Consider the following 27,201-nt stretch of genomic DNA (forward strand, 5'->3'; position numbering starts at 1 on the left):
TAGTTCCTCCACCTCTTTTGAAATCCCTTTGTTTTCTGTATGGATAAAAGGCACATCAGCCCATTTATATCCCGTTCCCATTCCTCTAACTCGGTTCCTCCTCTCAACACCAAACACGTCAGCATATATATCTTCTACAACCTTAGGGGTTATTTCTATGTTTTGGTTAGCCTTCTCTGCTTCTTTTTGTTCAAAGATAAGCTACAACCATTGAACACAAACAATCATATTAAGCTACAGCAATTTCAATTATAATGCAAATAATTGTACTCAAAGTAATTTCAATGGAAATGGGTATATGATTACCTAAATATGTCTGATATCCAGAAGAAACTGTCAAGCAAAGTAATATTCTGCCATACCATTTGGTGGAGAAAGTATGTCAAGCAAGTAATATTTTGCCACACCAAAGGCCAAGATATGTAGTCAATGTCACAAAGTATGCTGCCATACCATTTGCCTGCACCTGCACAATTCACAGGTTATATTAGAACAGGAAACTTCGAATGATAAAATGTCTAAAACCATTAGAATGAGCTTCCACCTTCAGTTTCGATGTGGACAAGAGAAGTAACCAACCATTGTAAGATGATCAAATATTGCATATTCAACCATTGTAAGATGATCAGATATTGCATATTCAATCATTAAGAAGAGCATGACACATTTGTTATCAGCCTGAATAGAAGCAAGTCTAAATCAGGTAACTTGCTAATTAAAGAAAGCATGTCTGACTCTAAACTGCAAAAAGTATTTGCAGATGGGTCTGCAAGTGAGGCCATGTCATATCTTCTACTAGCAGAGCAAGAATCAAGTAGTACCTCTGAAGGGCTGCTACCATTTGTTATCACCTCTTCTACCATTTCAAAATTTCAAAGTGATAAGAATCATCAGCTGTTGCTTCCAATGAATGTGTAAACCTGAGAAATCATAAACAATTTAGAAATAACTAGTTAAATACCAAAAAGTTTATCCAAAAGGCACACAGGAAGAAAGAAGAAAAATTACAAGGATATCAAACAAAGGTTATACAATTATAAAGAATCTAGGAGTAGATGATTAGCTTTTTCAAGTACAAACACTACCTTGGAGATAACTACTCTAGTAAAGCACACAACTAAAATTCTCAAAATCACAAGAACTTCGAAAAACTAGTATCGTAGAGACACAATGTAAATCTCAGATAACTAGCTAAATCACCATCTTTAACTAGCAAGAGGTTAGGTCAGTTGCAGCACAGCGGTCCAAGAGGCATGCCAGTTACTGTGTGATATCAAAGTATTATGCCTTAATCTTGAACTTATATATTGCTTGACTGATATTTAGAAGTCACCGATGTTACACAGTTGAAAGCGTTTCAATGGTTTAAGTATAAAGCATACTATCATCTCGGGTCAAATCACGAGAAGCAAATAAGAATAAGGACTATAGAAAACCACCTTCCAATGTCCAATTCATGTCCATCTAGTAGACCATCCCAATTATACCTTCCAATGAACTGCAGAAGTTAGACATGTGAAATTAAAAATTAACAATTATTGGGAGTAGTATAATCAGAAACATTGAGAACAAATTCAATTTGACCTAAAAACAATCGAAACTTATAAATCTAAAATTGAATTCAAGGAAAGACAATTTCTTTCTGAAACCCACATGGACATCAAGGAAAGAAACAACCCAGATGTATTAAAGGAAGGAGAGATAGAAGTTATGAACCTTAACAAATCAGTTGCATCGCCATGCAATACATGAGACGGAGACTGACGACATGTCGGCTTGACTGAAGACACCGTTCAGATCGATAGCAAGATCCACTCTTATGCGAAGAGATTCTGGATCTGAGTCGATTTCGACCAAAAGAAAAATTGCAGTTGGACTTGCGATGGTGCCGGCCATGACTTTGTTGGATCTAGTGGCGGTGGCCGGTGGGGCTTGAAAGGCTGGAGGCGGAGCTCGGAGACCGGAGATCGGTTGCCTTCTTGCTTCTCTATCGGACTCGAGCAGGGTGAGGATGTCGCCCTCCCGGACAGGACCCTTGACGTTTCTCAGGATGAACCGGTTCTGGTCGTCGAGAAACTTGACTCAGACTTGGGTCACCTGACCTCTAGATCCGGTCTGGCCCATCACCTTCACCACCAGGGTGTGCTTCACAGTCGATTCCATGCTCAGATTTGGGAGCTCGAGACGAGGGTCTGGAGGAGGAGGAGGCGGCTTGGCTTGGAGGTTGGAGGTTGGAGGCGGCTTGACTAGGTGTCTGGGTACTTGAGAGAGAAAATCGGAGAGAGATGAGAATGAGGGAGATGGAGAGAATAGAGTCTTTACCCTTTCGATCGGAGATGCAGAATTAGAATTTTATTATTTATATTTTTACACAAATATCTGTGTGAAATATTAAGGTGGTATTAAAATTTTATTATTTATATTTTTTTATACAGATATCCGTGTGAAATTAAGTGGGTATTATAATATTTATTTATATTTTTACACAGATATCCGTGTGAAATTAAGTGGGTATTATAATATTTATTTATTTTTTTACACAGATATCTGTGTGAACTAATATTTCACACTGGCCGGTGGTTTCTCAATCTTTACCCGAGTATGGGAAACACGAGGCTTTACTTCAAGATCGTCATTACTAAGATTAATAGGGTAACTAGGGTCTGTCCCGGGATAAAACCAAGCTGGTAAAACTCGGCCTCCCGGACAATTAACAACTCCTGAATGTAAAGGGTTAACCTGTATAGCAGGCAATGGATGTGCAGCAGGTTGAACACCATTGATATAACTCAAACCAAGATTTGAGTTAACTGGAGGCATTTGTGCACCAACATCTAAACTGGAGTTACAAAGATAATTATCATTTGGAGGAGATGTAGAGCGAATACGACTTCGTCCATGATTACGACTCCTATTTGGACGCTTAGAAGACATTGACAAAATTAACTGAAAGACTAACAATGCAAAGACTGAACTTCAGAACTCAGTTCGAAGGCAAAGTTAACAAAAGATGATGATATTTTTTGGAGAAGAAGGAAATGTGATGCTGAATTTATAGAGGATGCTGAAGAAAAATTATTGTAACCTATACACGGTAGTCTGTGTGTAAACTGAAAAGAAAATTTTGATAAGACTAAACGCTGATATTAGAATCTTATGTTTTTACATATTCACACGGAATACAGTGGGTAAATTAAATTTACACTTATTTGACATGACTAAAAGCTGGTGCTGGAATCTTATTATTCATATTTTTACACAGATATCCGTGTGAAAATCTCTTCACACGGAAAACAGTGTGAATTTTTATTTTACCCTCCGACAAATTTACAGAATTATCTTAATTGTACTTTATTTCACACGGACTCCGTGTGTAAATTGGATTGAAAAATATTGGGTCCCAGTTTGAACCTTATGTGGTCACGATAGTCTGTGTGGAAAATATATACACACGGATTTCCGTGTGTACTATAGCACTTTATACACGGATAATTGTCCGTGTGAACCTCTGTGACAACACTTTCCGTGTGAAATGACCTGTTTTTCTAGTAGTGTTGTGAATGATCTTTGCCTGAGGTGTAGCAAGTCTTGAGGGCACGGTTGTAGATTAATTAGCTCTCTCTCGCCATATAAAATCTCCTTATTATCTGAGAAGGTTAGTCTACCATTGTACGGAGCTGATTTACCACTAAATAATCAATATATTGACACATCGACGTATACAAACCTCAGAGTAGGTCATAAAATTTATGTTTTGCCTAGTGACCCTTGAAGTCGTTTTCTATAATTGTCACTTGGTGACTCCAGTTTACATGGTGTGGGACACGGTTGTTCCCAACCAAACCACCAAATAACCACATTTCAATGAAAGTAACTGCAAGTATATTTGCTTCCACATTGCAGCCCAAGTCCAAAGCTGAATTTTCATACATACAAAAAGACTGGCTTTATCCAACTGTTACTTACATGACCAGATAAACACAATAGAATTAAGATATGTGTGGTCTAGTCCACCCGAAGATATATCCCATAAATGGTGGAACCGGATTTTGCAGGCCTTCATCAACCTTTCTACTTATTCGAACTTCATTGTTTGGTAATTTGGTAAGGTTTTGGATCTTGATTGGTGCAGTCTCTATAGTTGACTTGGACCTAAACCACCCGCGAAGTGGAGCGATGTTTCAACTGCATGTGGTTCGACTCATGCTCAAATAAAGAGTAAATATATTTAAAGTGGATCAATCTAAATTTAGATTCATTTAATTAATAAGAAACAAAATTCAAATCTCATATGAGCTGATAATCCAATGGATCTTGCTTGTCAAATCAAAATCCATATCAGACGATTTAACGAATATCCAAACTACTAATTTGTTCATTTTATTATAATAAATAGGATCCTAATAATTTGTTTGTGGGTTGATTTGCTCTGATTCTGGGGTCGCTGGCGGTGATGATGGCTGCTGGTGGACTGCATCAATCTGGTTTCTGGGTAAACTCAGACGTGATGTTTGGGTTTGCTTGGTTTTCAACCTTCGGGATCAAGGTTGTCGGAGTTGTTCGTTGACAGCCTCGGGATACAGCTACGTAGAGGGCTGTGGCAGCGCTGGACGTGGCGGCGTTGAGCAGTAGTGCGTGACGGAGATGAAGACTTGGACCGGGTTTGGGCCGATTGCTAGGGTTTTGGGTGGAACTGTCCTTGGGCTGTTCTCATATGGACCTAGTTGTTTTATGCTTGCATTATGTTAGTAGCTCATTTACTTTTAATAATTCCCAAGTTTATTTAGGGAGCTATACACTTTTCGTGCTTCTAACGAATCTTCTGGAATAGTACCGAAAGAGGATTCAGACTATCATCTATGTATTTGATATATAATGAGTGGACCTAATTTTATGTACTTTTATGGCTACTACCACACCTTCTTGATCTGTCTGTAGATGGTAGAGGAATGATATGTAATGGTCAATCTGGCTTATGATGAATGAAATTGCTACTGATTTTGGGTTTGATTCAAAAATTTATTGTATTAAATAAAAAATCATAGTATGTAATAAAATATTAAACTATAACAAGATATTCAAACAATTTTAAGATTTTCAATTCTGTCAAAGTTATGTATAAATTTTTATGTAAATACATATATTATTTGAGAAATTCTTAGATACGACAGACGTGCCACGTGAATAGTAAGCCAACCAATCATGATTCTTTCTCTTAACTATATTCCAAAACCATCCATATTTTATTAAAAATACCTAAAAGTTCCTGCACATCCCCTTGCATGAGCCACGTGGTACTAGCCATGCATACTAACTACGTGGCACGTCTTTCTCTCATAATATTTGTCATTATAAAGACGAATTTGTATTTAATCTACTAATCGAACAAATTAACATATTGAATTATCAAATCCAAATTCATTCAATAACTACATTTCCAGACCAGATTTGAATCAAAATCTAATTTATTGACAGGTCTACTAGTGAGGCTTTGCATAGTTTTTGCTGAACAATTAGGGCCACCATTGCTACTGGACACAACATCCGTTCCCTTCCACATCTTCAAGCGGGGAGCTTCCGCATAGCATCCTTGTAGTAAGTCCTTTCCATCCTATGTTTCAAACAAGTCGTCTTCTGTGGTGTATCAATAATGTTCAGTCTGAACGACAAAATCAATCCAGTCCCAAACATTTTCCTCCATTTCTATCCAAGTAAGGATATCCTTGCACCAGAGAATGTTGTCGGTATATAATTCCGACAAAATAAGAGAATGCTCCAGGAAGTATCTAGCTCCTACTCTCGACATATCTAGTACCAGAAGAATGTTTCATATGGGACTGTCTTAATTCTCACACGTCATAAGCCTTCTAAGCCATCAAACTAAGTGGATCCTTGCTTTGCTACCAACTGCCCAATTCATTTAGACTCGAAGCCACCCCACAACGTGCTAAGGCTTCCAATAGCAAATCCAAAGAAAGTAGAAGTCAGTTTAATATGAACAATGAAGCCGACGCCCTAATCAAACAATAGTTTATAATTGAAACTGCTCAATCTAATCTCCCAAAAACCACAGAAACTTTTTAATACCCGATACGGATTTGAGTGCTGTTTCCCAACTTCACACCATTTTACCTCACTTTGATCACTCTTTTTCCTCGACTTTCTTCTCTCCATCATACACAAGCCACTTTTTTCCCTACATCGACCTACGATCTTAAAGAATGAAAATTGTAGGCTACACTCATTTGATACAACAAGGTTTTACAAATGAAAGAATTAGAGATACAAGAGATACAACACTACATACAACGATTTATGTACCCTTTTCTTCCTTGACATCCCCCAACGCTTCTAATTCAGCCAACATTAGAGAGTATTCATCATCAACGTCTTTCATTTCCTTCTTAAGCTGTGCCACCTGCACACAAACAACAATAATCTTTGTTAACCATACATTTCACGGCCAAAACATGTTTAATGAACTAAAGAGTAACATTGATTTTGTATTCCAATAAGATACTGTATTCAAAAATGGGTTCACAAAACCTCGAAAGTAAACAAGGCCAAAATCTCAGTGTCGAAAATAAGAAGTTAAGGTACAGAATGAGCTTCGGATCAACAAGAATAATTTGAAGGATTGAAATGGGGTATTGTACAGCTTTTAAACGACAAACGAAGAAAGAACAAAACTAAGACAAGAACAAACATCATATGCACTACAGAAGTACCTTAAGATTTAGTTCCCCCTCCCTCTTCTCATATTCCAAGCATCTGACAATATAGAAAACATCGTTCAGAATCTAAAAGCTTAGAAAGTAAACCTCCAAATATGCAAGAAAACCGATTCATCACAGAAGGAATTGCAGTGAAAATAACAAAACAAATAATCATGCGCTCACTTAGATCGCAGCTTGTTGTTCTCTAGCATCAGATTTTTAGCCTCTTGATCTTTCAGCTGATTTCCAGTAGGATTCCCCAGCTACCAAACAAAATTCACAAAAGAAAAGTCATTAAGCAAAAGGAAGTGTATTAAACAACATGTGCAGGCCATATCTTTATAGACCGATACTGTGTCATACTGGCATGGGTATATTAAGTCTGGGCGAAACAAGTGCAGCTTTCAGTGAGATATATATTTTAATCCAGTTTTTTTTCTATTCCCAACTGAAACACATATTACATAAGCTGAAATCGCTTAATAAACTAAATGCCCTTCTAACGAGAATGGAACCATGGTATGTTTCAAACAAGTTGCTTGCTTACCTGTACAGACTGACTTTTCCCAGTATTGATCACCTTGGCCCGTTTCACATTTTCAACCGGCAGAATATCATCATGTTCTTTCCTCTTCATCGTTCCTATTACACCAAAACACAGAATAGTACTTGCAATTTATTTTTGTTCTATTTCAATAAGAATCAGTATGTAAAATTATTGATGAGAAAAGATGCTCAAGCTGCTACCTTGTACAGATTTCCTTAAGGTGCTTGAAATTGATGGCCCAGATTTTCCAAGTACTGTGTTTTTACTACCAAGAGCAGGGGAATTTTGGCCCAATGTGATAGATTGATGAACGCCACTTTGTGAGGTCACTGGTTTAAGCTTTTTCTTTACCTGATACCCAATTAGTCCACAGTGATAATCCCTGCCAAAGTCCAATAGAAACATCATCTACAGTCATCAAGACACTTCACAGAGATTCCATCATACACAAGTATGAATGCCAGATGCCGCTAAGTGTCTGAGAACTTTTTTGAAATTTTTCCATGTATTAAAATTGTACAGTGACCATAATATTCAGTGTCATGTTCTGAATGAAAACATAGAGATGTTCAAAACTTCCCGTTTGTCTGTAGACAAGAAAAGTTTGATAGGCCATGGCTCCATGCAAGATCAAAGTAAATGCAAAATGACGCTCTATATAACTATTTAAACATACAAGGTTCATTATTGTGGGCATATAGCTTTACCAGTATTCCCACGTCATCTCCTTCAAACGGACTTCAAGTTTCTGAAAAAGAGAAGTTCTCTCAAAATCTTGTTTGTTATGACTCGGCTCAACAAAATCTGCTTCCAAAACACCTATGAAATATCCCACAAAGCATTGGCCCATAATTACAACACCCTCAAAAAGCAATATAGCGCTCAATAAAAGTGCTTTGCTAGTTCATACCAACAACTCCACGACCCCTGCTGTCTAAATAGCTCACAACCTGCCAATACGGCTGCCAAAGAAGAAAAAAATTGGAAAAGAAAAAAAAATTATATTATATTCATAAAGCTGAAGATTTTCACTTGAAATATAAACAGAAAAAGTATGCACAGCTACGAATAGTTTTTTATTTTTTTTTTTTTTTTGCAACAAGAAAACAGATAAAGCACTGGATTGTCACTTGAAATAGACAGATATCATACAAATGAATCCATTTGATTTGCAATAGGAAAACCTAAGAAAATAGAAACAAGATTATTCAATGGAAATAGAATCCTATTCGGAACAATACTCAAGTTAAATACAGTTTTCTGCCTGCCTTTTTCTATGCCACAAGTCCAGTCTTAAACCACTACAGAACATATACTAAAAGATAGAAGCACCAGTGCCATAGACAGGAAATGACTTGATCAAAGACATTGGCCTAGGTCTGTCATGCATGTGTATGCATACGTGCTCATATGACTATAGTCCTGGTGCTTGTCTGGAAATCACATATAGACCAAAAATTTCTCCTTTATAAAATCAATTACCGATTATTGAAATTCCTCAAAATTACAAAATTCCTGGACGTATAATTCAGCAAGGAAAAGATACCAGTATCAGACGATTCTTGTGATAAACATTGAAGCCGTGGTAACTGACATATGGAGCATCGTTTAGAAATCCAATAGTCGTAATAACTTGACCCTGCATGTTTAACAACTTGATTGTTTAAGCAGAGAGGAAGCAGTTCATATGATAACAACTAAGCAGTCTAATGGAATCATTTAGTATAACAGCAACTAGAAAAAAATTGTCTATGAATTCAGTACAACCTCCACAGTACCCCCAGTTTGAGGTCTATACAAGATATATTCTTGAAATTTTAGGTCATCAGCAATGTTATGATGCTCAACAACTCTCCCACGCAGTATTATTTGAAAGGTTGCTGGTATACGCAAGTACAAGATAGACAAGTAAACCTGTGGAGCATAGAGAAACACACTCAGAGAATTTCCAGTCTTCTATGTCTAATTCAAGTATACATAGGCTATGCTACGCTTACACGGAGAGAGTGATGGAAACGATTAGCAATGTGCTGTTCATTGACTTCTTTCCATCCAAGTCTAGCATTAACTTTTTTGGTATCCCCACTAATACGAATATCCTGCAACAACCAAGATACAGGAAGCCACCTCATTAGACTGGTACACGCTACTTTCACAACATTCAAGAAGAAGAAAATAGTGACATAAATTGTTGACCTCGGGATCAGTATCGAAGTCCAGCTCTGCACTCCCATCATCGTTGAACCATAAGTTATAAATCATAACTTTTGTCCCATGAGCTCCAATGTCATTAAACTGTCATCTCATGATTGAAAATTCCGGATAGTGTATAAATGTATAAATCCCGGATAATGTATAAATGTAAGAAAAATTCACATAGATTAAGATAGCATTGTTGTAGAGGAATTTGGCTAATAATACAGTGAAGCATAGATATAACCCCCGCCCCCCCAAAAGAAAACTCACCGTTTCTCTTAAAATAATGAGAATGTTATTACTTAAGAAAGAAAAACTGTAAGAGCTTACTTGTTTCAGTAGCTCAGCCTCTGTTGAAAATGGAGACCACTGTAGCAACAAGGAGAGATTAGACATAAAATGTTCTCTGCCGTGCATTATATCTAATGTCTCAGTTGTAGGGTTGAATTCGTAATCCACCTGCAATTGACATGCAAACTTGATTGAGAACGAGAATAAATGACAAGCAGCATTTCAGCTGCCCATTGAACTAAAAACATCAAGGCAATTGAGATCTGTGAAACATAATGTGTATGCTCATCCGCCTGAACGCTAGAGTTCATGTTGCAATTACATATTGCAACTTGTCAGCTTGCCTTCTAAAACTAAAAACAACAGCCTCAAGGTAGTCTAAAATATGGCTGTACAATGGCACATCAAATATCCTGGTAAATTTACTACCAGATACAACAATAAGCCACACTTCACTTACCATCTTAATTTTAACACACAGAAAAATATTGAAAAGAGTCTAGACACTAAAAGCTTAAGCAAGAAAGCTCACCATCGGTACTACTATTCTATCATGTCCTGTTTGTGCCAAAAATGTGTAAGAGAGAAGACCAATGCTTTGAGTCAATGTCCTGATGAAAAAAACAAAAAAACAAATAAGTCAACAACAATATTTATGTTACCCAACTTGCAGAATTCCAAAATGTTGGATGCACAATTCCTCAAGGAAGAAAAAAAGAGAGAACAAATTTGCGAAAAGGTCATAGAGATTTACAAAGACAGGATTCAGGACTCGTAAGCAATGTACTTTTGTTAATAGGAAACAGATAATATTACATATTAAAAGTGGAACTAAAAACCACACTAAGGGAACCAGCAGTCTGCTTTAACAGAAACACTAATAAATGTAAGCTGTGAAAGGTAAATAAAAGATCAACTGAACAAACAGAAGTGCAACAAGCATAAAAATAACAACTATTTGTAACACTAGAAACTATACTAGATGCTTCCGATCCAAGTTGAAGGAAGAAAGGACAGTGTGAATCCAGAAGAAACCAATGCCCACAGCGAGGCCGAGAATCTAGCCTGGTCCCATACAAGTCCCTTGTCTCTCCTTTACACTCAAATGTAGACTCTGACCAAACCACCTGAAGACATTGCTACCGCATAACTCCCACACTCCTTTGCTCTTCCACCTCCAGATGACAGAAGCAGAAGGCCTCTCCATAAATAGGGAATCACATAATACAGTAAGAGACAACACCCAGGTCAATCTAGCAACTTTAAAAGAATTACACAGCAATCTCAAAGCAATCAGACCATTCATTAAAAGGTGACTGATGCCCTCCACACCTAGTTGACCAATAGGCAAAAAGTACACCCATCGTAGGACTTCAAAAGCACTCACTATTTTTGTTTTGTAAAAACAAGCTTTCATAGGAAGCTCTAATAAACTACATCAAACAATGGGCAAGGAGTTCACCCAAAATCTTCCCACAACGCCGCAACCCCAAACCCCTTGCGAATGACAAAATTACTCACTCACTCTCTATCAAGCAGCAAGCAAGCAAGAAATAGTTCCTTTAGAAATAAATCTATCTTCAATAACAGATTTTAAATGAATCAACAGTCAGTTTCAGTGTTCAACCCTCTCCCAAAACTATCGCAAACCCACTGAGGAAACAAGGAGAGATCAGTTATAATCCAAATTTCAAGATTCTGTTATCTTGGTCATAGACAATGAAAAACACGTATGACGTTTTCCAATAGCCTATAAATCATCAAACAAGACTTATTGTTGGACTCTAAACAAAGAAGTTGAAAATGCTATTGTAATCTAACCTCTTATCCTGGTGGCGGCTGAATACAATAACATCCGCACCAAGTCTCATAGTACTGGTCTTGAAGCCATTACCATCTGGAAGGATATAAGTCAAGTTATAAGTGCCAGAGGGACTAGTAAACCAGATTCCAGAATGAATGCTAAAATTTATACATTGGCCAATGGCTGATTTCGACTTCTTATCTGAAAACCCAAAACTCATACAGCGGCGCATAGCTTCAGGTTCCATGCCATTACCATCATCTATACAAAGCACAAAATTTTGGATACACAAGTTAAATACATACATTCCTATCAAGCATGTATATATGCTACAAATCGGGCCTCCAATCATCATAAATTCATACCTTGAATTAACAATGCTGGGCTTCCATCCTTTGGATTTGAGATTTTATCTACATTGACAAAAGTGGCCCCATTTTGGATCTATCCAAATGTAAAACAAAAAAGAGTGAGTGCCAAATGTAATAACACAGGTCAAAACCAGGCAAAAACATTAAAATAAGAGAAAATGCCACAACAAAGCCCATTACTGAAAATACATGGACCCAATGATCTTTATTGTGTAAATTTATGGATGGATATTTTATAAGGAAATTAATAAAACAAATTCTTCTGTTTTTATAGCTAGAAGCATCCACCATAATAAATTAATTGATGTGTGTAAGAAAGTACTTTATCGAATCCCAAACCATCAGATTAGAAATTAACAAGCAGCTTAGAATTATTCAACCAAAGAGAGATTAGAGTAATTAAATAAAGAAATTCCGGAATTACCTCATCAACTGCATTGTCAAGGAGTTCTGCTATGGCTGAAAACAAAAATTAAACGAGAATGTAAACTTCTCAAAATGATAGAAGAGGCAAAACATATAGAGATGCAGAAAGCTCAATTCAATAATCATATGCAGAAATCAGAGATACGTAAAGAAACACATTACCACCAAAGGCCCATTTATGTGAGGTGGCATTCGAGTGAAGAAACATGGGGTGGACATGTAGATAGTTTTTGCCATCTGTCAAGCCGAAAATAGGAATGTCAGAGAAACAGCCATGGGCAAAAACAACATCAGATGGTGGAGAATGCAAGTATACTAAGTAATACTCATCAACATAAAAGACCAGGTTGGGAAATAGGCTTCAATGTCACTACTGGTTCATCTCATCAGATGACAGTGTATATTTAACCACCAATATTAGTAAAATTCACATGCAAACCCCTCAAGTTAGAACAGAAGATATATAGAAGAATACTTTGAAAAGTGGCTTTAGAACCGATGCCATCATTGTAGTTCCCAGCTTTCCAAAATTGCCGACAAAGTGGTGCTGGACATATAGGCGATGCTGAAGAGATGCCTGTGTCATCAACAGGAGACTGCCCTTGGTCTAATATACTGGAACTACTGTGACCAGTACTTAAAGCATTTGAGCTCCTATTTTCTTCAGAATCTTGTATAGTACGTTGGGTTTTTGACAATTTATTCTTCACAGGCTGAGCTTTACACTTCTCTTCGTGTCTTCTAACAACATCTAGCTCCAGCTTAACAGGTTTCACATCCACCTCTCCAAGTTCATCATCACTAGATAAGTCCACAACGTCTATCAAGGTCATCCTGCAGGCCATACAAAAGTTAAACATGCAAAACCAGGTAAGACAATAACAGCATAACTAAGCATGCAAGATATGAAAACGTAGAAAACTAAGACATTGACGTTTCCATAAAGAACAAAGGTTTCATTATAAACAAACCTGGTAAATTTAGACACTTTAATCATTTGGTTCAATTACATATAAGCAACTATTGCAGAATGCTCACAAACATACTGCAGTTAGAAATAAGAAGGGAATCGCCACAAACATTTTTCATAAAATGCTCTACAACATGTTGTAAAGCCAGTTCATAGCCATTGCATTGGCAATGTTATACGATTTCCCACCAACTGCCCCATAACTAAAACAAACCAATTACCAAACTATATAGTGCGGCTTATACGTGCAACATACACAAACTAAAAAACAACAAAATGTTTTACGAATCATTGAGATCTCTTTTTCTGAAGATTGCGAGCACTAAGGATATATAAAATTGATGGAACATGAACTTCAAGATGTGGTTATTAAATGTGATAAATGCTACAACGGGAGAAGGTATGTAGCAGGGTGTTCGAAATTGGAAGTACACTTCATTTGAAGTATGCATAAGAATCAAGTACAATTTCTTGAAATGAGTGTTCTCGTTACCTTGGTCTCAAATTCAGAGAATCAAAATCTCTTAGAACTCAAGTAAAATTCATGAAGCAGTTATCGTCATCCTAGTCTACATCAAACCATACTTTCTTTCTCTTTTAGTCCCCACCCCTACCCATTCCACTCCACCCCACCCATCTATCCCATGATGCTAGTGTATGTAGCAGGGTGTTCGAAATTGGAAGTACACTTCATTTGAAGTATGCATAAGAATCAAGTACAATTTCTTGAAATGAGTGTTCTCGTTACCTTGGTCTCAAATTCAGAGAATCAAAATCTCTTAGAACTCAAGTAAAATTCATGAAGCAGTTATCGTCATCCTAGTCTACATCAAACCATACTTTCTTTCTCTTTTAATCCCCACCCCTACCCATTCCACTCCACCCCACCCATCTATCCCATGATGCTAGTGACATTTGAACCCGTGACCTCCATAATGAACTCCTAGTTAGAAAGACGGCGCGGATCATGACGCCAATGAGATTTGAAACTATGACCTCCACAGTTGACTCCTAGTTAGAAAGACGAAGCAAATCAAGATGTGAGATTTGAACATGTGAGCCCACAACAGACTCCTAGTTAGAAAGACAGAGGGGATCATGATTCCAGTGAGATTTAAACCTGTGACCTCCATAATGGACTCCTAGTTAGAAAGACGGCACGGATCATCATACCAGTGAGATTTGGAACCGTGACCACCTCCTAGTTAGAAAGACGAAATGGATCATGATGCCAGTGAGATTTGAAACCGTGATCTCCACAATGGAATTCTAGTTAGAACGAGAAAGCGGATCATGATGCCAGTTAGATTTGAACCCATGACTTCAGCAATGAACTACTAGTTAGAAAGATAACTCAGATTAAGTGTGATAAACCTCCTAGAGACTAATTACATTCACAAATAGGATTCCAAGGCAAAATTCTATTCAAGAAATACAAAGTCAAGAAGGCACAATGGTAACAGTACTAACTACTTATAAATCATATCCAAAGACAATGTGGGGTAGCAGCAGCCATAGGAGATTGGCCACATTTCAACAACACCCAAGTGTAAAGTTGGACTTTCTACAAACATCATGCAACTTCTTGCCATCACCAGCCTTGAGCAAAATAGACATTGAAACTTTCATTTCAAACCATGGGCTCTGTGTCCTTTGCATTTTAACATGAACCGTCTCCCACAAGCTGGCCAAATTTCAAACCGCCTCATTATTCCACAATTTAACAAACGGATCCCAAAATGAAAATGCGAACATATCCACTAAGTATCAAAGCAAATCCTCACAACAATTTCAGAAGAAGTTTCTATAGAAATTACAGCCTTACTGTACAATTCAACAAGAAATGTGGTTCTGAATACCCAATTTAGACTGCTGAAGAAGAAAGAGCGCGATAAAACCCAGGAAAGACAACTTTTCCAGAAAAGGAAGGAAATAAAAAGTACAAGAAAGGTGTAGGACCCTTACCTCCTCAAATGCCAAGTATGGCAAAATTTCTTCTAAATTTGGAGAAGACGAGCCAAGCATGCCCAGTGAACAGATCTAAAGGATTTTGAAACATGTTTCGAGCCAAACATGTTTCGAAATCCGCTCTACTTGGCATTTGAGGAGATAAGGGTCCTACACCTTTCTTGTACTTTTTATTTCCTTCATTTTCTGGAAAAGTTGTCTTTCCTGGGTTTTATCGCGCTCTTTCTTCCTCAGCAGTCTCAATTGAGTATTCAGAACCACATTTCTTGTTGAATTGTACAGTAAGGCTGTAATTTCTGTAGAAACTTCTTCTGAAATTGTTGTGAGAATTTGAATACTTAGTGGATATGTTCGCATTTTCGTTCTGGGATCCGTTTGTTAAATTGTGGAATAATGAGGCGGTTTGAAATTTGGCCAACTTGTGGGAGACAATTCATGTTAAAATGCAAAGGACACAGAGCCCATGGTTTGAAATGAAAGTTTCAATGTCTATTTTGCTCAAGGCTGATGATGACAAAAAGTTGCATGCTATTTGTAGAAAGTCCAACTTTACACTTGTATTGTTGAAATGTGGCCAATCTCGTGCTGCCCCCACATTATCTTTAAATATAATTTATAAGTAGTTAGTACTGTTACCGTTGTGCCTTCCTGACTTTGTATTTCTTGAATAGAATTTTGCCTTGGAATTCTATTTGTGAATTTAATTAGTGTTTAAGAGGCTTATCACACTTTATCTCAGTTATCTTTCTAACTAGTAGTTCATTGCCGAAGTCATGGGTTCAAGTCTCACTGACATCATGATCCGCTTCCTAGTTCTAACTAAAATACCAAATAAGGCAAGATGATGTAGAGAATATTGAAGAAACTAACTTTTTGGCGGATTCGCCATTGGGCTTGGCGGAGACGGAGGTGGGGGCGTTCTGTTCTTCCTCATCGTAGTCAACGAGCTCTTCTTCGTACCCATCGTTGTCTCTGATTTTACCCATCCTATACATAACAACCTAACCTAATTTGAGTTCCAGCCAACCATAAAAGTTGTGAACCACAAGCTTTAGAACAAATTAAAGATTGCGTACCTTCAAGCTTGAACTGAGCGACAGAGAAAGAGATGCGGAGCTGGGATCTGTAAGCGCGAACCCGGCCTCTGTTGAAATTAAAATAAAATAATAAAATTGAAAAAGATTTTTGGGGTTCCTCTGATATGGATCGATCTAGGGTTCGAAGAGAGTTGGAGTTCGCAGAGAGTGGAGGAGATATAGGGACGGAAGAGAGGAGCCAAAGGATGAGTGAATTGACGAAATTAGCCTATTTACTTGCCTTGACGGACTACTACGCGGTGGATGAAAATCAAAATTTTAAAATAATAAAATTTGAAATTCAATTATTTTTAATAAAAATTGATATTATTAAATCAATAGCAGATGTACTTGAAATAAGATAATCTATCTATTATATTAAGCAATTTCTTACTTTCTATGGTTAAATTCTTTAAACTCCTATTATGCCCTTTTGTTAATTGAATTGTTTAGAAAATAAAAATTACATTAGAAGGTTAAAATCGTAAATAAATCAAATCAGTAATTTCCCCAAGAAATGATAGACAAAAGATAAGGAAAAAAACTCCCACGTTTGAAACCATTATGCTACCTTCAATTTTCTTCTTTTTTATTTTCTTAAAATTTTACCTTTTTTATTTTAAAAAAAAAATTTCACTTTTGTTTAAGTAAATCCAGAATATGTGTTTGACCCAAACTCGAGATTACTTGCCCTAGTTGAAATAGGGTTTATATTAGAGATATTCTCGGAGAATCTTAGGAGATATCCAATCAATATACGATTATGTTTCCATGTACAACTCTATCTTTATGCTTGTAATCATCTATATAAAGAGACTCCTATTATCAATGAAAGCACGACTCAATTCTCTCCCAATTTCAGTTTTCCTTAAACACGTTATCAACACGAAGCCCTAACTCTGAAACAAATAGCTAAACTCTGATTCAAGAAGCTAAAACCTTAAATCCGAATACAAAACCTTGAACCCTTTTCTGCCTCCGCCACACAACTTGAAGCGCTCTACCCCAGGAACCCATAACCGGCGGCAGAACCACCAGAACCGGCCGGAAACCTACCGAACCGGCCACCGGAACCTCCATACAACCCGCAGCAAATATTCCACCAGTTCACCATCTTTCAGACCTCCAATTTCCACCAAATTTTGCTAACAGAAGCCCCTTAATCTAAAGATTTTGTAACTGGAAGAAAAAATCCAAAAACCGGCCTAAAACTTGCTGAACCAGGCGCCTGATCATCCGGCAGAAAAACCGGCAGAGAAAAAAAAAAAAAAAAGGAGGAGGAAGGAGAAGCCCGCTGCAACTGGCCCAAGCCGCAGCCCAAGCCACTGCCACGTCAGCCCACCGCTTCAGCATAAGCGACCCACGCCACGTCAGCACAGGACCCACTGCCACGTCATCACCGCCCAAGTCAGCAGCAGGGACCCACCACCACTTCAGCAGCGAACCCCAGTGCCACGTCAGCACGGTCAACGCCAGTCAACACCGGTTGATCGTTTCCGGATAACTTTCCAGTGACTTTTCCGGCCACTTTTTCCTGTGAATTTGTCCGGTCAAATTTTCCGACTACCTATTTCAAGGTATTTTTTACTAAAATTTCCCGTTTTTTAAATTCAATTTCTCTTCTTTTTCGAGGACTTGCAAACTCCCTTCTTCTATCCCCCTTTCTTCATCATAGGGGAGACCTAATTAAGCCGACCTGTGGGGGTTCGTACTCACTCCAAGCTTAGAGCTTGTTGAGATCTCCAAACTTAGAGTTTGTAGAGAATTTATGATCGACCACTTACGTCATTGTTTCGATCTAATCCAATACCTCTTAGAATTGAATTTCTTGGAAGCGATTATGTTAACGTTAGAACCGAAGGCTCTAGTTAGCTTTAGAGAAAGAGAGAGAGACACACAAGAAATATAGTGGTTCGTCGTTCGTCTCCCGCCTTAGCGGGAGACTACGTCCACTTGAATATTGTACTATGTGTGTTTGGGCCTTACGGCCCAAAGGGGATTACAAAGTGCGTAATGGGATGATGAGTAAGTGGGAAGGAGTCTCCTTTTATAGGGAATGGAGGCTCCTTCCTTTACATGTTTTCCAATGTGGGATAAGAAACCACTATTCTAGTCTAGAAAGCCATATTGTGGAGGCATGTTGGCAAGGCCGGGAATGTGGCTTCCCGGTGAGGTATTGGCCGCTTCCGACTACCATGGCGTAGCTTGGACATCGGGCCACGGCATGCATGTCTCGGTTGGGCCCCACCATGGCTTGTGGGCCCCCCAAGAGGGTGTTACTTATGCTTGGTGATATAGAAAATAGTCTTGCTAGTAGAGGTATCTACAAGTCCCCAAGTAAGAGAAGCTTCTTGGTTGGAGAGTTATAATCATGAAGTCATCAAGCATAAGCAACCGGGCGGCACGGAGCCCTTATAAGTCCCCGAACTCCGAAAGCAAGAAGGGACTCGTTAACCTGCACAAAAAAAGACAAAAACACGCAAATGGAGAATGCTTGTTGTGTTGAGCGGCGTATGTGAGTTGCATTGATATGCATTGGCATATATGAATATACTAGGTGCCTGATACATATTGATGTATACATGTGAATGGCGCCATGTACGATCGATTATGGCGTATAGGCTCGAGAATGCATACTAAGAATGAGTATACGGATTGCATATGATAAATGCGTGATGCGCGCGAGAAAACGAAAGGGGTCGAGTGTGATGAGGTTACGCTCGTGAGGTGCAATTTGCATAAGTGCCACGAAGGCAAGAGTTTGTAACTCATGAACAACGAATATACGAACGCTTGTGTTTGTTTGGTTTTTGCTCGTATTAATAGAACGTGAAAAGAATTCGATTTGTTGCAAACAACAAATGGTAGAAGAATTCAATGTTCCATTAATGTGTATTATGTCGAGGGGATGTGAGTGTAAAGCTTAGGAATGCCGGAAGGCAAGAGCTTGAAGGCTCGGGGGTGCCGGGAAGGCTTGAGCTGGAAGCTCGGGGTTGCCGGGAAGGCATGAGCGGGAAGCTCTGGGTTGCCGGGAAGGCGTGGGCGGGAAGCTCGGGGTTGCCGGGAAGGCGAGAGCAGGAAGCTCGGGGGTACAGGAAGGCATGAGCGGAAAGCTCGGGGTTGCCGGGAAGGCATGAGCAGGAAGCTCGGGGTTGCCGGGAAGGCATGAGCAGGAAGCTCGAGGTTGCCGGGAAGGCACGAGCGTGAAGCTCGATGGTTGCCGGGAAAGCGTGAGCGGGAAGCTCGATGGGTGTCGTGAAGGCGTGAGCGGGAAGCTCGGGGGTGCCGTGAAGGCCTGAGCGCGAAGCTCGGGGGTGCTGCCGAGGCGTGAGCGTTAGAGCTTGTGAGCGGGAAGCTCGAGGATGCCGTGAAGGCATGAGCGCGAAGCTTGGGGGTGCCGTGAAGGCGTGTGCGCGAAGCTCGGGGGTGCCGCGGAGGCGTGAACGTTAGAGCTCGTGAGCGGGAAGCTCAAGGGTGCCGGGAAGGCATGAGAGGAAAGCTCGTAAGCGGGAAGCTCGAGGGTGCCATGAAGACGAGAGCGTGAGAGCTCGGCGGTGACGCTGAGGCAAGAGCGTGAAAGCTCGGCGGTGCCGCTGAGGCGAGAGCGTGAAAGCTCGGCGGTGCCGCTGAGGCGAGAGCGTGAAAGCTCGGCGGTGCCGCTGAGGCGAGAGCGTGAAAGCTCGGCGGTGCCGCTGAGGCGAGAGCGTGAAAGCTCGGCGGTGCCGCTGAGGCGAGAGCGTGAAAGCTCGGCGGTGCCACTGAGGTGAGAGCGTAAAAGCTCAGGGATGCCGTGGATGCCGTGGAGGCGAGAGCGTGAAAGCTCGGGGTTGCCGCTGAGGCAAGAGAGTTATAGCTCATGAGCGTAACTGTCGCTAATTATGCTGGGTTGTATGTACAAGTCCCCGAAGTCCCTAGTCAATGAGGGTTTTCTTGCGGGGTTGATACCAAAGCGTAACTTTGTGCCGTATTGCGAGCATAATTAGTGCAAGTGTGTCGTCCATCTAGAATTGGTCGGAGCGAGCGCTTATGCCCTTTCGGGTGGGCCCCCTGCTAGGCCCTCCGAGGAGTCCCCGACTCCTGGCTATAGACCTCCGTATGGTCGGAAAATTGTTTGATGAGGGGAGTTGCGTATGAGTAGTGGGTGTTAGGTAGAGAACCTAATTTTTGATATCCAAGCGTCGGGGGTTAACTGCCGGATCAATGGCTGCCGTGTGCTATGTTAACCGATCCCTTTACTCTTTCCCGGAGGATAAAATCTTGACTGCAATGCCGCGTAGCGGTCATTGTCATTATGAGGCGTTTGCCTTACCGCTTGGCGGTTGGTCGTGGACCACAGACTCCACCACAGACTCGTGGAGTCTAGACCGATTTAGGTCTCTTTCCCGTGGGGAGGCTTTGACAAAATATGGTGGCCAAGAGGCCAGACAAAATATTTACATATAGTGTACATGTAAATTTTGCTAATTGTATGAACAACAAATAAGCATGGCATAGTTTGTTTGAATGTCACATGTTTGTTTACTTTTGCAATTAAATAGAAGCATGGCATATGTGTATAGCATGTACTTTGTAGCAAAGTTGCTAGTAACATTTTGTATTTTTTGTAGGCATTCTTCAAAATCATTGGAATATATAAAGCATGGTAGTAGCTCTAATTACGAGAGCGTCACTACTACACAAAACAGGTTTGGGGACACCCACTAATTTTTTTTAAGACGTTTTTTTGTATTGAATGTCCTTGTATATATGCCACGACGTCAACACCACTCTAGCATTTCAAAAGCAAAAACAGGAAAAGTTGCGCAAAGGCCAGCGCGTCTAAAATCCACAGAGGTCTCGGGTTCGAATCACAGAATACCCAAAAACCATAATAGTTGAATAAGGCCATAAGGGAATCCATGCAGGGCGTTCGTCCGCTACATGACCCCAAATTCCAAAAACAGAAGTCTAAAGTTCGAGAGCCTCTCTCTCTAAAAACTAGAGAGAGAAAACAGATCTGCAACCAACACCCCTCCCCCTCCTCTCTTGCCCTGATCTTGATCCCTCCGGATCCAGATCGTTGGCTCGAGGGTTGGGGGCGGCTCTTCTTCATTTTGTTTTCTTCGGTTGTCTTCTTCAACGCTGTGCAGGAGCTTTGGGTCAGGCTGGGGACGCTTGGATCCTGGTCGGTTCGTCCCGCTGGTGTGGTGCGGAGGTGCGGCGCGGTTGAGCGGTGGCTGTGGCGGTGGCGGAAAGGCCAGTTCCCGGATCGGTTTCTACCGCGGTGGTTCCACGGCTGCCTTGGGATCGGGTTGCAGTTGTCGAATAGATTCAATCTATGGTGGCGCGGTAATGTGCTGCGGTGTGGCATGACGCTGCGGTGGTGGAATAGATGGAAGCCAGTTCGGGTTCGACTATGGTGGCTGCTCGGGCTGCGGTGCTTTGGGTTCGTTCGAATGGTGGTGGCTGAAGATAGTCGGGTCGGGTCGTGGTCATGAGATGGTGTGTATTAGATTGAACTGTGACTACCATGTCTTTTACTAATTTATGTTTCCATTGACTGCAATTAAAATTGTCTGGGATTTGCTGACAATTAAAATTCTGGGTTATGGTCGATTTTGATTTATTATTTCTTTCAAAATCTGGGTTTTTCTGTTGCTTCTTCTTCCTCGAACTTGTCTGCTCAATGGCACCACTAAGTTTTCGTGTTTGTCTGCTCAATGTTGTGTTCGATCTTCTCCGTTCAGGGAGGAAAATTGAATCGAGTGAATGCTTGTTGGGTCATATATCTGCTACCCTGTGATTTTGCTATATCCAGAATTTTTAATAAAATGGGTCAAATGGGTCTGCTCTATGTCCCTCTTGAACATCCAATCAAGAAATTTGTTGGGTTATCAATATCCTCAAACAGCTCATAGGATCTGAGCCATCATCTTTCATATTCAAACTCTTTCACTTGGAATGTGGTATCTACCTCTATCTTTCTTTTTCCTAAACTGTCGATGATAATTGATGTATCATGGAGATACAAAACTGGATTTGTGGACTTTTAGTTTTTAATTTCTCTCTTTTTGCCAGTTTCTATCCTATGATCAACTCCTTGAGCAACTTGATCTTTCAAATGTATGTGAACTTGAAGACTTTCTTATCAATAAATGCATGTATACTAGAGCTTGTATAATCTAAATTTAAGATGATCCTAAACTGACAATTCTAATATTTGTGTTTTATTTATAGGGCATAATCAAAGGGAAGTTGGATCATTTGAAAAGATCTGTTGAGGTTGAATATGTTGCTTGATTATATTTTCCCTTTCATTATAATTTCCTGGTCACATGTTTTCAACTATGTAGTCTCACCTTCACAGCCTCTCTCTACATAGGCTTCATGAAACGGCTCTTCTTCGTCATCATCATACTCTTTTTGATGCTTTGAGGAATTACTGCTCTGTTAGAATCGAAAGAAGAGGAGAAGAATTCCGTTTCGATAAATACTGGGTTTAAGGTCTTTGTGGGTTTTGAAAGGCTGAACATTGGAGGTATTGTTTTGTTGATTTTTATGTGTTCTGGTTTTTATTGGGTTTTTTTTGTTGTCGTTGGTTTTGAACTGATATGGGTTTTCATGTTTTATAGGGGTTTTGTTTGGCCTGCAGTTTGGAATGTGGTTATCTGGGCGATTGATTGATTGGGTTTCAAGGTAAGGTTCTGATTTTTAGTCATTTGAAAACTTTGGGTTTTGATTGGGGAGGAAGGGGAAATCCATGTTCATTCTTTAGTATATATTATATTGCAATTGCTTCATTCTTTTCTTTATTACCAGACCCCATATACGTTGCTTACGATGACTCCCTTACTTACTTGGCCATTTGAGATTGTTTCCTACTAATTATTATTAGTATTGTAATTGTTAATTAGTGTTCTCATTGTTAGGAGGGAGAGAGAGAATCAATGGGAGATTAAAATGGTGATTGTTGGGTGGGATTATATGGGATTTTGCGTTGAAAGTCACCATATTTTTTACTTGGATTATATGGAGGGAATTTCTCATACACCCAAAAAAATGCAGGAGCTATGGATTGTTTTATTATCAAATACCTAATGGTCCTTTTTGAGGTTAAGCAGAAACTATGGGGCTTTTGAGGTTGAACTTTGGTTGAATTTATCAATAAAAAGATATTAGAAGGCCATACAAGACCTCTCTGAAATTAAGACAGCTTGGGAATATAATAGAGACCTTAACGGATTGGTTTGTATCCTATTTAGTCATTGGTCCTATGTGTTAGATTCGATCTTCCAAAAAACTGTCCTGCATCTCTCTCTCTCTCTCTCTCTCTCTCTCTGTATTGATGAAACTTGGGTTGTTGGACTTTTTCTATTCCAAATGGTACCTTTTCTTGATTCTAACTGCTTACAAAATGTATGATTTTAAAGACAGTGTCCCTTTATTTTTTGTAATTTATATCTTCTTTATCATTTTGCTAAGAAATTTTGAGGGTAGATGATTTCTTACAGTAATTACTTGCAATTGTTAGGTTAGCCACTAACTATGTTCAATCTCTTTCTCATTGTTGATTGCTTTATCTTCTCCTTTTCATAGTCATCCATACCCTCTTCATCTTATTTAATGGGGTTTGCATTTATTTTTCTTCCGTAGGTACTAAAGCTTGGGCTACTTTTGATTGCCAAACTTTCTTTCCATTTTGCTGATCAACCAAGAAGCTTCTCCCATAACTGAAGTAAGAAACCATCTTGATATGCTAATGTTTCTGAACAAGATAGTCTATAATATTCGAGACCAAGTAAAGGTAGCTTTCATTAATATACATCTTTATATTATTCTTTTAAGTTTACTTTGCATATTTTGATATGCTTTTCTGTACTTTATTTAATCTTTTTTTTTTTTACTGGGCAGATCACATGCTCAACTTAAGTTGCTAGTAGCTGCTGGCATGTTTAAATGTTAAAGTTTATAACAGGTAAAGTTGAGAATGTTTGTATTTTGATTATGGCTTATTGGTTTACTCTACAAGTACTAAGTCATCAAGTGTGGTTACCTCTGAGCCTTGAGGCTTGATGGGATAAATTGTTAATCTCAAGTTCAATTTTATCTGATCCCTTCCTATTACTTATGTTCAACTATTGACTTATGCAGGGCAGAGTTATACCAATAGTTGCTTCAAATATAGTTATCTGTTCAGATTCATGGCTCGTGGTTAGTATCACTTGTTCATAATGAGAATGTACGTTTAACTAGGAATTAGATAAGATTAGAATGTACGTTTAACTAGGAATTAGTTACAAGAAGTGCTTGTAGTCAAGTATATTGTAACGAGTAATAGATACAATGACGTTTTGGGATTGTAAAGATTATTTGTATGTAAATGTCTTCTTTTTGTTTCAAGGACATTTTTTTTTTGTGTTCTATAATAGATATAAGGACGTTTTTTTAGCGTCCTAGTATACATTAGATGACCCTTTTATTGGATTTAAGGACACTTAAAAAGTGTCTTAATATACATTAGAGGACACTCTTCTAATGTCCTTAAAGACATTAGAGGACGCTTTTTAAGTGTCCTTAAAAACATTAGATGACGTTTTTTTTTTAGATTAGAGGACGTTTTTTTGGTGTCCTTATAAAAATTAGAGGACGTTTTTTGAACGTCCTTGTAAGTGACTTACAATGACTCCTTGATAGATGACGTTTTTTTTGCGTGTCATCTAAAGTTTTCAATGACGTTTTTCGAACGTCCTAAAATGCTTTTTTTGTAGTAGTGCGTGTAGTGAGATAAAGTTACTTATCTTATGCCGATTTTGGAGTGAGTTGGAGTTGGAATTGATATAACTACCCAAATCATGTTGGAGTTGTCCAAGCATGACGCTCCATTTCTTTGGTGGATAAAGTGCTCCGATAATGGACGTCAACTAGTAGTTGAGGTATCATTTGCAAGTAGTTGAATGCTCGGTAGAAATAGTTGAATTTCCTTGAAACAAAATAAATTATTCATATGTGTATTTGTAAAATCAACATAAATAATTTGCGTATGTACTTTGATAAAATTGTAAGCAAATGTAGTGTTTGATGACAAATAACACGCATATACATCCATTTTGAATGTCAAATTGGTGTTTAACCGAACGCATTATGTGCCATGATAATTGGAATATAGTAATGACGACAGGGGCGGAGGGAGGCCGGGGTCCGGTGGGTCCCGTGCCCCACTCAGATTTTGAGAAAACGATTAATATATATATATATATAATATTAATATTATATTAATATCAGATTTTTATTATATATTTTTATATTATTATCTCAACTTGATGAATGATTATGGAGAGCACGTGAAGTACTCATCTTTTTTTTTTGTCTGATGGGATTGTTTGAGGGATGTGCTCCCACCGGTCCCACGTTTGACTTTGTTATAATATTATATAAATATTTTTTTTTCCCCAAATCTTCTTGACATCGGTAGTAGAACCGGATACAATTAGGCTCAGTTTGGTTTGTGGAAAGGAAATGAATCATTTTCCTTTCCATTGGGAAACATTTTCCCTTCCATTGTCACTCCCAAACACAGGAAATGAATGACATTCCTTTTCCAATGCCTAAAATCTGTGAAACAAACACAGCCTTAAGGATTCCTATTGAAGGGAATTACTGATCTTGCACAAAAGATGGTTCAGACAAAAAAGATGTGACATATCCATCGGTGTACTTGCTTGTGACATTAGCATTGATTTTACCAGTTGCAACTGCAAGTGTAGAGAGAGTATTTTCTGCTATGAATATTGTGAAGACTCGTTTACGTAGTCGAATGGGTGATGAGTTTATGAATGATTGCTTGATTTCATATATTGAGAAAGGCATTTTTACTAGTCTAGATGATGAGACTATCATGCAATGATTTCAAAATATGAAATCTCGTCGAGGACAATTACCATTGTAATAGATATAAATTATATTTAAAGATTTTGTGTGTTTTTATATATATATATATATATATATATATTTGTGCCCCAGTAAACCTAAATTTCTGGCTCCGCCACTGAATGACGACATCAATTATGTGTAAATGCACTAGTCGTGTGGCAGCAGTGAGATAATCTTTTTGACATACATATGCAGCAACTTATACACATGTATATAGGTCCCTGCCCACAAAATATGTGGTAGAAGCATGAGCTTTTGTTGGCTTCCATACGAATTTCAAGTTGGTGATTATATTTTAGAGACATTTTGAGTGAAATGGCATTCTGCAAGGGACAAGCTTTGTTTAATAGTCATGTGGTTTAGGCCATCTCCAACCCAAAGGGCTAAAAATGGCCCTGGGGCTAAATTTTAGCCCTAAATTCTGTACTATTCATTGATCTGACATCAACCGTCTCCAACCCGTCAAGGCTAAATTATAGCCCTAAAATATATTTTAACATTTTGGATTGGTTATATATATATATATATATATGTGCTTATTTTTTAAAGTCAATTGACTTATAGTAATTGAAATAAATTATATGATAAAAAATATTTTTTCGGTTGTATTTTTTTTTTTAAAGATAATTAAAAATATCTTTAGCTAATGTTGAAATGAAATAAAACTGCAATAGAATTTTTAATATTTATTTTATTCATGACATAAGCATTTAAAAGTTACACAACAAAGTAAGACAAGGAAAAATTATTAATAAAAGATAAAAGTTACAAGCAAAATTTATTCATAATAAATAAAAGTTACAAGCAAAATTTATTCATAATAAATAAAAGTTACAAGGAATTTTTAATAGATTATAACAATTTATTTGGGCAACATTAATTACTCATCCGAGTCATTGAATGACATTTCCGGGTACTCATTCGACG

At 38.6% G+C, this 27,201-nt stretch overlaps 1 protein-coding gene, 1 long non-coding RNA gene and 1 pseudogene across 7 annotated transcripts; 1 reads left to right on the forward strand and 2 right to left on the reverse strand.

The window, feature by feature from the left end:
- Positions 1-686: 686 nt before the first annotated feature.
- On the reverse strand, positions 687-2,163 carry LOC133734513 (uncharacterized; annotated as a pseudogene).
- A 3,890-nt stretch (positions 2,164-6,053) lies between these two features.
- On the reverse strand, positions 6,054-16,574 carry LOC133733901 (protein MICRORCHIDIA 6-like). 5 transcript variants are annotated; one of them, XM_062161549.1, is made up of 22 exons: positions 16,366-16,574; positions 16,160-16,290; positions 14,495-14,522; positions 12,827-13,185; positions 12,514-12,588; positions 12,350-12,384; positions 11,920-11,998; positions 11,726-11,815; positions 11,572-11,647; positions 10,283-10,361; positions 9,790-9,918; positions 9,460-9,558; positions 9,261-9,362; positions 9,031-9,177; positions 8,810-8,902; positions 8,174-8,225; positions 7,971-8,082; positions 7,464-7,645; positions 7,264-7,358; positions 6,900-6,979; positions 6,729-6,771; positions 6,054-6,418 (listed from the first exon to the last, which is right to left on the reverse strand). In XM_062161549.1, the coding sequence occupies exons 2-22, from the start codon at positions 16,251-16,253 to the stop codon at positions 6,314-6,316; spliced, it is 2,154 nt and encodes a 717-aa protein (XP_062017533.1). In that variant the 5' UTR covers positions 16,254-16,290; positions 16,366-16,574; the 3' UTR covers positions 6,054-6,313. The 5 variants fall into 5 exon arrangements, with proteins under 5 accessions (XP_062017533.1, XP_062017532.1, XP_062017534.1 ...); XM_062161548.1 differs by lacking the exon at positions 14,495-14,522; XM_062161550.1 differs by lacking the exon at positions 14,495-14,522 and having other exon boundaries at positions 16,160-16,276; positions 16,366-16,573.
- Positions 16,575-21,263: 4,689 nt separating this feature from the next.
- On the forward strand, positions 21,264-24,744 carry LOC133733903 (uncharacterized). 2 transcript variants are annotated; one of them, XR_009857969.1, is made up of 7 exons: positions 21,264-21,846; positions 22,582-22,626; positions 22,727-22,882; positions 22,977-23,040; positions 23,998-24,148; positions 24,256-24,319; positions 24,496-24,744. It is a non-coding gene; the product is annotated as an uncharacterized LOC133733903 (long non-coding RNA). The 2 variants fall into 2 exon arrangements; XR_009857970.1 differs by having other exon boundaries at positions 23,998-24,079.
- Positions 24,745-27,201: the final 2,457 nt, after the last annotated feature.

This window comes from Rosa rugosa, chromosome 2 (assembly GCF_958449725.1).
Source record: "Rosa rugosa chromosome 2, drRosRugo1.1, whole genome shotgun sequence".
Lineage (NCBI taxonomy): Eukaryota > Viridiplantae > Streptophyta > Magnoliopsida > Rosales > Rosaceae > Rosa > Rosa rugosa.

Excerpts from the sequence above, each read along its gene's own strand:
- LOC133733901 (XM_062161548.1), bottom strand. The coding sequence starts at position 16,284 with ATGTATAGGATGGGTAAAATCAGAGACAACGATGGGTACGAAGAAGAG. Across the intron at positions 8,903-9,030 it reads AAACTGGGGGTACTGTGGAG|GGTCAAGTTATTACGACTAT; the intron begins GTTGTACTGAAT and ends TTAAACATGCAG. Across the intron at positions 7,359-7,463 it reads CTTAAGGAAATCTGTACAAG|GAACGATGAAGAGGAAAGAA; the intron begins GTAGCAGCTTGA and ends TTGGTGTAATAG.